We start from the raw sequence: 14,108 nt of genomic DNA on the forward strand, positions 1-14,108 counted from the left end.
TGGTATAGTCATGTGTGCCAAATTTGATTGAAATCGGTTCAGATTTAGATATAGCTCCCATATATATCTTTCGCCCGATATGCACTTATAGGGACCCAGAAGCCAGAGTTTTACCCCGGTTAGCTTGAAATTCTGCACTAGGAGTACAATTGGTGGTATAGTCATGTGTGCCAAATTTGATTGAAATCGGTTCAGATTTAGATATAGCTCCCATATATATGTTGTTCTGATTTCGACAAAAATGGTAAAAATACCAACATTTTCCTTGTAAAATCGCCACTGCTTAGTCGAAAAGTTGTAAAAATGACTCTAATTTCCCTAAACTTCTAATACATATATATCGAGCGATAAATCATAAATAAATTTTTGCGAAGTTTCCTTAAAATTGTTTCAGATTTAAATGTTTCCCATATTTTTTTTTACTAAAATTGTGTTCCACCCTAGTGCATACACCAACTTACATTTTGAGTCTATAGATTTTGTAAAAGTCTATCAAATTCTGTCCAAATATAGTGATATTTAAATGTATGTATTTGGGACAAACCTTTATATATAGCACCCAACACATTTGACGGATGTGATATGGTATCGAAAATTTAGATCTACAAAGTGTTGCAGCGTATAATATGGTCGGCCCCGCCCGACTTTAGACTTTCCTTACTTGTTTTTTTACTAACATTGTGTTCCACCCTAGTGCATTAGCCGACTTAAATTTGGAGTCTATAGATTTTGTAGAAATCTATCAAATTCTGTCCAGATCGAGTGATATTTAAATGTACGTATTTGGGACAAACCTTTATATATAGCCCCCAACACGGATGTGATATGGTATCGAAAATTTAGATGGTGCAGCGTATAATATAGTCGGCCCCGCCCGACTTTAGACTTTCCTTACTTGTTTTTTAATTAATTAATTTCGTGATTATTTTTTTTTTCTACAATCAACATTTGTATGGTTACAGTACAAGACTATCTGATCAAATTGTTTTAAGAGTATCTGTTTGTTTAACCTCAGATATTTATTCTTCGTCAAAATGACGACGCTTTTTCTACATAAAGTATATTTTTGTCGATGAAACCTGTGAATAGTCAGGCTTGGGTAGATTGGTATCTGCACTGACAAAAATATTTTCGAGAGGCCAATAATTTCATGTCCTTAAAATACGATTTTTGCGTAGCACAGAAGGCGCATTTCTCTGATATAAAGTTGTTTTCCTTGTCCAAAAGACAATACACTTTTCAATAAAGTCGTTTTTAATTAAGTGATTCAACTTAAAAATGGATATCATAACAGGAAAGATTTTTTTTTTAGTTTTTTTAACTTGACTTTAATAATTTTGAAAAATTCTTCAAAATTTGCCAATAGTTTTGGCCACTTATCAGGCAGCGACCACTTATCATGCGAGCCACTTATCATGCGAGCGTATATCAGGAGCGATATCTGACGTCTTGAGAACATCTAGTGTGCGGTTTAAGTTTAAATGGGTCCATATTTTCTTGGAGTCTTTTACAATCCTAGCCACGGTGGTGCAATGGTTAGCATGCCCGCCTGCTTCGACCGAACACCAAAAAGTTTTTCAGCGGTGAATTATCCCACCTCAGTACTGCTGGTGACATTTCTGAGGGTTTCAAAGCTTCAATAAGTGGTTTCACTGCAATGTGGAACGCCGTTCGGACTCGGCTATAAAAAGGAGGTCCCTTGCCATTGAGCTTAACTTGGAATCGGGCAGCACTCAGTGATAAGAGAGAAGTTCACCAATCTGGTATCACAATGGACTGAATACTCTAAGTGAGCCTGATACATCGGGCGGCCACCTAACCTAACCTACAATTCTTGTAATTCTCCCATCGGACATTTGCCATCATAACAGCCTGCTCAGCCTTCTCATTGAGATATTTGCTGCAGTATATACTAATGCCAACATTTTTTATTCTCTTCTGTTGTGAATATTTCTCATTTATTCTCTTTTATTGTTAATATTTCATCCTGAAAAACACAACAGTGATTAGGAAATCTTTTCGATATTCAAAGTTCCAGGTTCTTAGAATATACTCCGAACCCCACGTGTCCATCCAATTTGGAACCATCGGTGTAAAAATCTATATATCATTTAAAGGGTGATACGGTCAAAATTTGGTCGAGAGAAAACGAGTGTAAATCGGTGAAATCGTTTATTTAAAAAATCAAATTAAATTTCTTTTTCAAGTTCAATTAGTATAAAATTCAGGAAAAATATTCAGTTAGGCTTTCGCTTTTCCAAATCCGAATTGCCGGACCTCACGCTTGACACCTGCCATCAGATTTTGTACAGCCACCTTGTCCACCTTCTTCGCCGCAGAAAGCCAGTTTGCCTTGAACTGCTGCTCGTCCTTAGCAGGTTTTTGGTCTTCTTTAGGTTCCGCTTGACAATAGCCCAGTATTTCTCAATTGGGCGGAGCTCTGGCGCGTTGGGAGGGTTCTTGTCCTTGGGAACCACCTGCACGTTGTTGGCGGCGTACCACTCCATGGCCTTTTTACCGTAATGGCAAGATGCCAAATCCGGCCAAAACAGTACGGAACAACCGTGTTTCTTCAGGAAAAGCAGCAGACGTTTATTCAAACACTCTTTCACGTAAATTTCTTGGTTGACAGTCCCGAAAGCTATGAACATGCTGCTTTTCAAGCCACAGGTACAGATGGCTTGCCAAACCAGATATTTCTTTGCGAACTTTGACAGTTTTATGTGCTTGAAAATATCTGCTACCTTTCCCCTTCCTTTTGCCGTATAAAACTCCTGTCCCGGAAGCTGCTTGTAGTCGGCTTTGACGTAGGTTTCGTCGTCCATCACCACGCAGTCAAACTTCGTCAGCATCGTCGTGTACAGCCTCTGGGATCGCGCTTTGGGCGTCGTATTTTGTTTATCATCGCGATTTGGAGTCACTACCTTCTTGTAAGATAGTCCGGCTCGTTTTTTGGCTCAATGCACGGTTGTAGACGATACACCCAGCTTATTTGCGGCATCTCGGAGAGAGAGGTTAGGGTTTCGCTTGAAACTACCGGCAACTCTCTTTGTCGCCTCAGCTACTTCCGGTTTTCGATTTCCCCCCGATCCAGACTTCCTGGCTGTCGACAAACGTTCCCCAAACACTTTAATTACATTTGTAACGGTTTAGTTGGCAACTTTTAGCGATTTTGCCAGCTTTGCGTGCGAGTAGCTCGGATTTTCGCGATGCGCGAGCAAAATTTTGATACGCTGCTCTTCTTGCTTGGACGGCATTTTGACAACTGAAGAGTGAATTCCAAAATCAAAATAAGAGCAACATTCTACACACACATACACAGTCTCACATAAGTTTACATACCCTTGAGGTTTTTACCTTATAACTAAACATGTTTCTTGTTGTTGTTTATAATCCAGACCAAAAACATCTTCTTGAAAATGGACAAATACTTTGTTTTTCAAATTAATTTACAAAATCTAAAGCATATATATGCATTTTTTATTATATTTTAATAATTAAAGAAAATACAATTTCTTAAACCGTATGTAAACTTGTGTAAGACTGTGTACCTTCAAAATGAGGGGTGTTCAGGTTTTTTAAATGCAAAATTGAAAGAAATATGTCAAGTTTATATTGACCAAATTTTGACCGTATCACCCTTTATACCCCGGGGACTGAGAGCAGCACACCCCACTGTTGGGAATTAAAGTTTTAAACTTTTTGTCGAAAAGCGGTTTCGCCAGAGTGGAATCCACACCGTTTGGCACATCTGGCATTATTTCGAGGATCGAACAATGGCGACCACAGCGATAGCTCGCGCAACCGTACAGCCGTTGTTGCAGCTGACTATTTGCCCAATATGACTAAAGGCAATAGATGCAGCATAACATTAAGGGAATATGTTCCTGTATTATTGAATGTGTCCGAGATACACAAGCACGCCATTCGCTGAATTTTACCTAAACTTGTCGACTGCTGAAGAGCCCGCCACCAGACCACTACACCTTATAGCATTAAAGGTGTAACCACTGCCTTTTACTACTTTTGATTTATTCGAAAGACAATATCTCAATACATAGGAAATAGAATGACAAAATTTTTGTAACCCGATTACAAAACCTACTGCAAAATGTTCACACCTCAAAGACGTGTTAAAATATGATGTGCTATTGGGACAACTTCTACCGGTTCGAAGAAAATATGTTCATAAGATACATGACTCCAATCTTTGTCAGAAATTAAATGAAATGAAAAATGTTATTTTATTACAACATTAAAAAAAAAAAATAAAAATAAATACCATTTTCGTTTCATGGTATCATAAATTATAGAAATCATAAACAATATGAAAATAACAAAGGCCTTCATAACATTGATTGAACATTGTCATAGAAACACACACCATTAATTTGAAAGTAATCGGATTACTTGAAAAATTCGTTATATTGTTTATTTATTTTTTGCGACAAAAAACAACTTCACATTCTGTATAGCTTGTGATAGTCTCATTTACATTTTCGTAAATGAGACTAAAATTGTCTTACTTTAATGCATTCTCTAAGGAGACGGGGTAGGCGTATGGATTTTTGGCATTTTTTACATACATCCTACGTGACAAAAGGAAAACTTCTTAGAAAGTAACTCAAATCAACAAAAAGACCGAAAAAACAATTTTCTTACTTAACTCCATTTTACCTACCGCTACTTCCATTTTTATTCAAAGCGTTGAAGCCTTGAAAGTGAAACTTGAAAATTCACTGTAAATGATATTACAGGAAAAACAAAGCGAAATTAAAATAGGACACATTTGTAGCTCTTCTAGCCAAAAAGCAAACAATACTGAAAATTCCATACATACACATACTACGAACATTGCTCCCAGTATTTGTACGAATACAAACTGAATTATTTATAATGCAGAGAGTGGAGAGTGTATATGTAAATGAAGGCATCATTGAAAATGATACAAATTCAAATGACATGCAAAAAGTAAACCTAAATATAAAATTCGATTTACATTCCTATTATTTATAAGAATATTTTACGATATTTAATTAAGAAGAACCTGCCGATGTATTTACGCGATTAAAATGTTAATTTTCTACGACCAGTAGAAAGAAATTTCATAGTGAAAAAGGTCTGTAGATATTCTCTAAATAGATAATAAATTCCAATCAATAAATCTCAGTCAACTTAACTTACTCTGATATCATGTAATTATTTTTTTTACTTTTATTTATTCAGAATTGTCCGTGATTCTATAGCCCAGGTCTGGCTTTCCTTTTTTCAATTCCATGGCCTTTTGTCCATTTGCGTGACTTTTAAATATAAACGTCGCAAATTAATATGTCATCTTACTCGTATTGATGCTGTCGTCCTACCCACTCTCAGACTTCTATTTGATTTCCAAGAAAAATTAATCCATAAAGTTCAATGAATATCATGTTATTGAGGTTCAAGTAAATACATCATTAGAACAAAAGTCAAAGACAACGAAGGGAAATTATGGCTTAACTTTTCATCTATGGATGGATACGTCTAGTGATTTTCTTATCTAATTTTTTGTATTGTATTGAATGGAATTAATGATAGCATTGTCGATATATATTGGATATTCCAAAACAAGTCTTTTTATATTTTAATCAAACTTAAGTTCTTTTTTTTTGTACTCAGATTAGTATTAAATTTCCAAGGAAAAGAAATCCATAATTTCCAAAGTCTATCGTCTCATTGAGGCTCAAGTAAATACTTCATTAGAACACAAATCAGATAAATCGAAGGGATGATTTTTCATTTAAGGATGGAGATGTCTGATGATTTTGTTTTATTCCGTTATTGTTTACATTGAATATTCCATGGAATTGGAATTAAAGATAGCTTTCCGTATATATGTTGGGTATTTATAAAAAAATATATAGAAAGAAACTTAAGCAAAAAAGCACACATGTTAATTAAATTTCATTAAATTTTTCACAGACAATTTATGTGGTACCCAATCTTTAAAAAGCCTTTCTATTTAAATAATTTAAAGCCTTCCCTGACTATGTAATGGATGCTTATCATCATTTTATAGATTTTTTCAACGATTGGCCAACCAGAGCAACCAGACTTTTGCTACATATACTGATGCAGCATTAACTCCGTACTTTACAAATTTCATTGGTGGTTTGTCAACTTTTTATACCCTGCGCCACACTGAGGAACAGGGTATTATAAGTTAGTGCATATGTTTGCAACACCCAGAAGGAGACGAGATCGACACATGGTGTCTTCGGCAATAATGCTCAGGATGGGTCCCCGAGTCGATCTAGCCATGTCCGTCTGTCTGTCAAAGTCTAGGTCGCAGTTTAAGTCCAATCGCCTTCAAATTTGGCACAAGTTCCTGTTTTGGGTCAGAATAGAGCACTATTGATTTTGGAAGAAATCGGTTTAGATTTAAATATAGCTCCCATATATATCTTTCGCCCGATATGCACTTATATGGACCCAGATTTGCTTGAGATTTGCCCGATATAGACCTATATGGCCCCAGAAGCCAAAGTTTTAGCCCAATTTGGTTGAAATTTTGCACAAGGAGTTTTGATTGAAGTCGGTTCAGATGGAGATATAGCTCCCATATATATCTTTCCCACGATTTTCCGTCATATGACCACAGCCTCCAAAAAATCGCTTCTGTAACATATACCCCAAACAAATATTGTAACATATACGCCAATCTGTAACATTGGTCCAAACAAATATTGCTTGAATTGCTCAAACATATTATGTTCCACCTTAGGGCATACACCTAAAGAAAAGTGGACTTCTAAAATCAAGTTTAAAATTCTTATTTTTAGCCTGATTCGCACTTAAAATTTTAAGTACGCAAATACTAAGTTATACTCATATTAAGTACAAAATTCTCTAAATTATCTGAGATTTACAGAGAACATGCGGTGAGGTTATGGAATTAATATGGGGTACCTGATGATTTCATATGTGGACGGGGAGGGGGACCTCGCCCTTGCCCTACTTTTTGAAACTTGGAACAAAGTTATGCGATTTGCTTGAAATTTTCATTGAATGTTGGGGTTGGCATCTAGACAAAAATCCGCTACATTATTTTTCGATATTTGGTCGGGGAGGGGGACCACCCCTTTGCACGATTTAAACATCTCCGATCTACTTGAAATTTACATGGAACGTGGGAGGAGGTGATTAAATTTATACATGATTTTTAAATTAGTATATGATTTTTCGATATCTGATTGAGGAAGGCGAAAATTGAAATAAACTTTGTCGATTTACTTCGTGGGGAGAGGGTTCCCTTTTGTCCGTTTTTTTTTTCTTAAATTGAAAGTAGAGGGTTGTCCGTAAATGGGAACTTGGTACATAATTTTGTGATTTTTGCCAGACTTCTTTATAATAAAGAACTTAAATTTACATGAAATTGGTAGCCAACGTAGAGGGTGCATCATTTTCCAACATTTTAGCAAATGTTAATGTGGTAAATTTTTTTACTACTTTTGCTTTATCCGATTTATTGAATGGGAAACAATGTCGCGAGGATTTTGGCGGAAGTTATGATGAGCGTGGCACTCGCAATGAAAAGTGGCACAATTTAACGCATTATTCAGTATTTTATATTGAATTTTGAAATAAGTCTTCTTATATCTTCTCTAACCTAACAATCATTTTAAACCCATGTCATTTAAACCCATTCCTGGAAATGTAATATTAATATGATTAAACCGGGTTATCTGCAATAGTAAATTTCCCTTGAATACCGCCTGCTTGTCTTCTGAAAACATTGTGACCCAAAAAGAGAACTTGTTTACAAATCGATGGCCTCATTCCAGAGTACGCTAAGTTGACTTTGTTTTGATGGAGATAGCTCTTTTTTATTCGCATTGATGTGGATTGCATCCTGTCAAAATTTGGAATTTATTGGACACTTCTATCAAAAGTTATGGTTAATATTGTGCATAGCCAGTTATTAAAGTTTTAAAATATGTCCAATTCAAAAAGGGCAAAAAGCTTTGTTCGGTCTAAAGTGATCTAAGTCATTTTTAGCCATGGTCTATTATCACTATTTTGAGTTCGTACATACTAAAAAAAAATTATAAAAAATATGATTTTAAGAGCGAAAATAATGGAATTTCTATCTTATACGCTTTCTGAGAAATTTCAAAAAACAAAACTTTTAACTTGTTTCCTGTAAAATTAACTTTTTAGACTTAGCGCACTTTGGAATGTAGACATCGAAATGTAGTAATTTTTTGTTAAAACACCTCATTAGAGTTCCCAATATCTATAGAGCCGAAATGATGATATCATAGAGAGTAATATGATAAAATGATTTTATATTTGAAAGCGAACAAATAAAAATTCTTATAAGATGTCAATTATAAGTTAAATTTGCAGCTACGGATTAATACCTATGGTATAATTTTTACACTCTATCTTCGAATTTTATGGTAAGAAAAGTTCAAAATTGCAGCTGTTTTCTGTGGTTTGTTGGTTGGAGTAGTCAAAAATTATGGTATGGTTGGTTGCTGTTTATCCTACAAAAGTATAACTTTTACAAAATAACATTGAAATATTTTCAAAATATAATTTTTTAAATTCTCTCTCTCTCTTTTTCATTATTTCCGTAGTAAGCCAACATGCCACCAAACGCAGAGACAGTCGATGGATCTGGTTCCGAAATACCACCGGCAGAACCCCCATACGAATCGGCCAGTCATAAAGCAGAAGAACCAGAGCCCATAGAAAATCAACAGGCCGAAGAGCAGAGAGTAAACAAAATGGTAGAACAGACAACTTCAGCACCCTCCACAACGGCAGAACCTGAAGGTAATTCGCATCCGTATCCCTAGCCTCCATGTATATTTAATATAGAAATACATTTTCACTTTCCAATGCCATACAGAAGAAACCACAACAAAGTCAGTATTACAAAAAGTGGAAAAAGTGGGGGAAAAAGTCACCGAAGCCATTGCTGAAAAAACAGGCATACCCACCTGGGGTGTGGTGGCCATTATTATTCTGGTATTCCTGGTCGTATTCGGCATTATATTCTTCTGTGTTCGCCGATTTCTAAAGAAACGACGAACCAAAGATGGTAAGGGTAAGAAGGGTGTCGATATGAAATCGGTGCAATTGTTAGGATCGGCGTATAAAGAAAAAGTAAGTATCAAATGCCCTATTAAATTAAATAGTTATTGGGTTCTGGTATGCCATAGGTTCAGCCTGATATGGAGGAACTCACCGAAAATGCTGAAGAAGGCGATGAGGAGGATAAGCAGAGCGAACAAAAGCTCGGCCGACTGAATTTCAAGGTAAGTTAAAATTTAGCCAGTGTGAGTGTGATCTCGACTATAAACAGAATGCTGTTGTAAACTTGTACACTGCACAAAAATGTGACTAACCGCAGAACCAGACTGAACATTACATACAAATTATAGACTAGGTCTATACTAGACCTAGAAGAGTGCTTAGAAGTAACTAATGAATCTTTAAAGGAATGGGTAACTTTTTGAGATTTCTTCTTTAATAATTCCTATTCATAGTCATTGCATATTTCGAAGACATTTCATATTGCGCCATGTCATTTATAAAACAAAAAGTCGTATATATCAGTCAGAATATCATATGGGTCATTATAGGAGCTTTAGAGTTTCAGACATTCCACATTAATAGTCTATACGTGCTGCCTAACATATAGCTATCTCAAATCGAAAATTACGTCCCACAGGCTTCAACTGAATATCAAAGAAACAAACAAAGAATATCAAAGAAACAAAAGCTCTGGTTCGAAAGCAACAGTTTTCTTACACATATTTTAATATTTATCTTTGTTTGTATTATTAGTTTTTATAATTCAATCTACATAGTCGACTAAAACCGACAAAATAATATTATAGACAAACCTCACATTTGAGAGATATAAATCAAATTGAAAATTTGTTACCTAATATGTGTGTTATTAATATATTTATTAAGGTCTGGCGACATATATACAGGATAATAAGGCAACAAACTAAATCGCTACTTTTTAAGTTCTCGACAGCCAAAATGTCCTTCAGATTTCGATTTGTTAATAGCTCCGCTGCCGCCTTGAGTTGAGTGATTTTTTTGTGTGCCAACCTTTCTCCCCAAAATCCGGACAAATTCGGTCACTGGCCACTTTCGCACAGCGTTGCCACCTCTTAGCTCTCTACAGTTTATCTTTTGTTTGCACATCTATGAGATCATGGACTTTTTGTAACATCAATGGCTTTACTCCAAGCTCATTTGGTAATAACAGATTGGCTGATAAGTCCCCAGTCTAACAAAGAAAAACACATTTTTTTGTCAAAATTCGTTTTTATTATTCAACATAGTTCCCTTCAAAAACGATACAACGATTATAACGACCTTCCAATTTTTTGATACCATTTTGGTAGTACTCCTTCGGTTTTGCCTCAAAATAGGCCTCAGTTTCGGCGATCACCTCTTCATTGCAGCCAAATTTTTTCCCTGCGAGCATCCTTTTGAGGTCTGAGAACAAGAAAAAGTCGCTGGGGGCCAGATCTGGAGAACACGGTGGGTGGGGAAGCAATTCGAAGCCAAATTCATGAATGTTTGCCATCGTTCTCAATGACTTGTGGCACGGAGCGTTATCTTGGTGGAACAACACTTTTTATACCCTCCACCATAGGATGGGGGTATATTAACTTTGTCATTCCGTTTGTAACACATCGAAATATTGCTCTAAGACCCCATAAAGTATATATATTCTGGGTCGTGGTGAAATTCTGAGTCGATCTAAGCATGTCCGTCCGTCCGTCCGTCCATCCGTCCGTCCGTCCGTCCGTCCGTCTGTCCGGCTGTCCGGCTGTCCGGCTGTCCGTCCGTCTGTGGAAATCACGCTAACTTCCGAACGAAACAAGCTATCGACTTGAAACTTTGCACAAGTAGTTGTTATTGATGTAGGTCGGATGGTATTGAAAATCGGCCATATCGGACCACGTTTACGTATAGCCCCCATATAAACCGATCCCCAAATTTGGCTTGGGGAGCCTCCCGGAGCAGCAAAATTCATCCGATCCGGTTGAAATTTGGTACCTGATGTTAGTATACGGCCTCTAACAACCATGCAAAAATTGGTCCATATCGGTCCATAATTATATATAGCTCCCATATAAACCGATCCCCAGATTTGACCTCCGGAGCCTCTTGGAGGAGCAAACTTCATCCGATCCGGTTGAAATTTAGTACGTGGTCTTAATATACGGTCTCTAACACCCATGCAAAAATTGGTCCATGTCGGTCCATAATTATATATAGCCCCCATATAAACCGATCCCCAGATTTGACCTCCGGAGCCTCTTGGAGGGGAAAAATTCATCCGATCCGGTTGAAATGTGGTACCTGATGTTAATATACGGTCTCTAACAACCATGCAAAAATTGGTTCATATCGGTCCATAATTATATATAGCCCCCATATAAACCGATCCCCAGATTTGACCTCCGGAGCCTCTTGGAGGGGCAAAATTCATCCGATCCTGTTGAAATTTGGTACCTGATGTTAGTATACGGCCTCTAACAACCATGCCAAAATTGGTCCATATCGATTCATAATTATATATAGCTCCCATATAAACCGATCCCCAGATTTGAACTCCGGAGCCTCTTGGAGGAGCAAAATTCATCCGATCCAATTGAAATTTAGTACGTGGTGTTAGTATATAGTCTCTAACAACCATGCAAAAATTGGTCCATATCGGTTCATAATTATATATAGCTCCCATATAAACCGATCCCCAGATTTGACCTCAGGAGCCTCTTGGAGGAGCAAAATTCATCCGATCCAATTGAAATTTAGTACGTGGTGTTAGTATATAGTCTCTAACAACCATGCAAAAATTGGTCCATATCGGTCCATAATTATATATAGCAAAAGTCATCCGATGCGGTTGAAATTTGGTACATTTTGTCAATATATGGCCTCTAACAGCCATGTAAAAATTGGTCAATATCGGTCTGTAGTTATATATAGCCGGTGACTTATTACACAAAAATTGGTCCATATCGCCAAAAATAATCTACCAAAACTTTATTTCCATAGAAAATTTTGTCAAATTTTATTACTATAGAAAGCTGTGTCAAAATTTCATTTCTATAGAAAGTTTTGTCAAACGTTTATTTCTATAGAAATGTTTGTCAAAATTTTATTTCCATAGAAAGTTTTGTCAAAATTTTATTTTTATAGAAAATTTTGTAAAAAATTTATTTCTGTAGAAAAATTTGTCAACATTTTATTTCTATACAAAATTTTGTCAACATTTTACTTCCATAGAAAATTTTGTCAACATTTTATTTCTATAGAAAATTTTGTCAAGTTTTTATTTCTATAGAAAATTTGTCAAGTTTTCATTTCTATAGAAAATTTTGTCAAACTATATTATATACGTATTTAATCGGCCTTTTTTTGTTTAATATATACCCCGTATGGGCTAACTTACAATTTAGAAGACAGTGTTAAAAAGTTTTACGATACCTTGCCATCGGCAAGTGTTATCGCAACCCAAGTAATTCGATTGTGGATGACAGCCTTTAGTAGAAGTTCCTACGCAATCCATGGTGGAGGGTACATAAGATTCGGCCTGGCCGAACTTACGGCCGTATATACTTGTTTCTTCTTCATATGGGGCCGCTTGCCGCGATTTCGACCTTCAAACGCTCCAATAACGCCATATAATAGTCACTGTTGATGGTTTTTCCCTTCTCAAGATAATCGATAGAAATTATTCCATGCGCATCCCAAAAACAGAGGCCATTACTATGCCAGCGGACTATTGAGTCTTTCCACGCTTCGGAGACGGTTCACCGGTCGCTGTCCACTCAGCCCGCTGTCGATTGGACTCAGGAGTGTAGTGATGGAGCCATGTTTCATCCATTGTCACATAACGACGGAAAAACTCGGGTGTATTACGAGTTAACAGCTGCAAACACCGCTCAGAATCATCAACACGTTGTTGTTTTTGGTCAAATGTGAGCTCGCGCGGCACCCATTTTGCACAGAGCTTCCGCATATCCAAATATTTATGAATGATATGACCAACACGTTCCTTTGATATACATACATCTCTCGATGTCCATAAAAATGGACTTGTTAACGTTGTTTTTCAAAGGCGCAAAATATCAGCCGTTTCGCTTTAAATTTATATTTGCAGGTATGTGAACTTCTAGCAAGCAAAATCCGGATTTTTTTAAAGTGCTCCAACTATTCAAAGTGCCACGGTGTTATCTTAATTAGTTCACAATTAGGGGTTTTTCCGGGAGCGGGATCCCGGGAATGTGCTATTTTTTCGCTCCCGCTTTCCCGGGAATGAAGTGCGGGAATTCCCGGGAAATTTTCTTTACAATATATAGAGGGTTCTATATGACAAATGACAGTTGAAATCTATTTAAAGTGAATTTTGGAAGCGTAATTTGAACGACTATGGTTCCAAGTAGTAGTAGTTGCCTTTTGGAACATATAAAGTTGTGGGTTCTAGCCCAGATTCTAACGGGCTCCCAATTGTTACAAAGAAGATTGCACTTCCTAATTTTTGATTGTCATATTTCTGTAAACCGACATTCCGATAGATGTGTAGACTGAGTAAAGCTTTAAAAACAACGGGATATTTTACCTTATGTAACCCACGTTTGCAATTGTACAATTTCAAAATTTCATAATTATTGCAAGGATGTTTTTATGAAATATGAAAATTCCAACCTTTATTAACCCTTATAAAGGGTGATACGGTCAAAATTTGGTCAAGGGAAAACGCGTGTAAATCGGTGAAATCGTTTATTTAAAAAATCAAATTAAACTTCTTTTTCAAGTTCAATTAGTATAAAATTCAGGGAAAATATTCAGTTAGGCTTTCGCTTTTCCAAATCCGAATTGCCGGGCCTCACGCTTGACACCTGCCATCAGATTTTGTACAGCCACCTTGTCCACCTTCTTCGCCGCAGAAAGCCAGTTTGCCTTGAACTGCTGCTCGCCCTTTGCAGTTTCTTTGGTATTCTTTAGGTTCCGCTTAACAATAGCCCAATTGGGCGGAGCTCTGGCGTGTTCGGAGGGTTCTTGTCCTTCACACAAAAAAAAATTTT

General features: G+C 36.6%; 1 protein-coding gene across 5 annotated transcripts in view; it reads left to right on the top strand.

The window, feature by feature from the left end:
- The window catches only part of Syt1 (Synaptotagmin 1), a 176,477-nt gene that overhangs the window by 113,559 nt on the left and 48,810 nt on the right, over positions 1–14,108 (top strand). For 2 of the 5 annotated variants that reach the window (XM_075297700.1, XM_075297704.1), the window contains exons 2-4: positions 8,619–8,817; positions 8,894–9,150; positions 9,207–9,302. In XM_075297700.1, coding sequence (XP_075153815.1) covers positions 8,628–8,817; positions 8,894–9,150; positions 9,207–9,302 — 543 coding nt within the window. In that variant the 5' untranslated portion in view covers positions 8,619–8,627. The remainder of the gene's footprint in view (positions 1–8,618; positions 8,818–8,893; positions 9,151–9,206; positions 9,303–14,108) is intronic. The other 3 variants (XM_075297703.1, XM_075297705.1, XM_075297701.1) reach the window with 2 other exon arrangements.

This window comes from Haematobia irritans, chromosome 2 (genome assembly GCF_050003625.1).
Source record: "Haematobia irritans isolate KBUSLIRL chromosome 2, ASM5000362v1, whole genome shotgun sequence".
In the NCBI taxonomy this organism is placed as follows: domain Eukaryota; kingdom Metazoa; phylum Arthropoda; class Insecta; order Diptera; family Muscidae; genus Haematobia; species Haematobia irritans.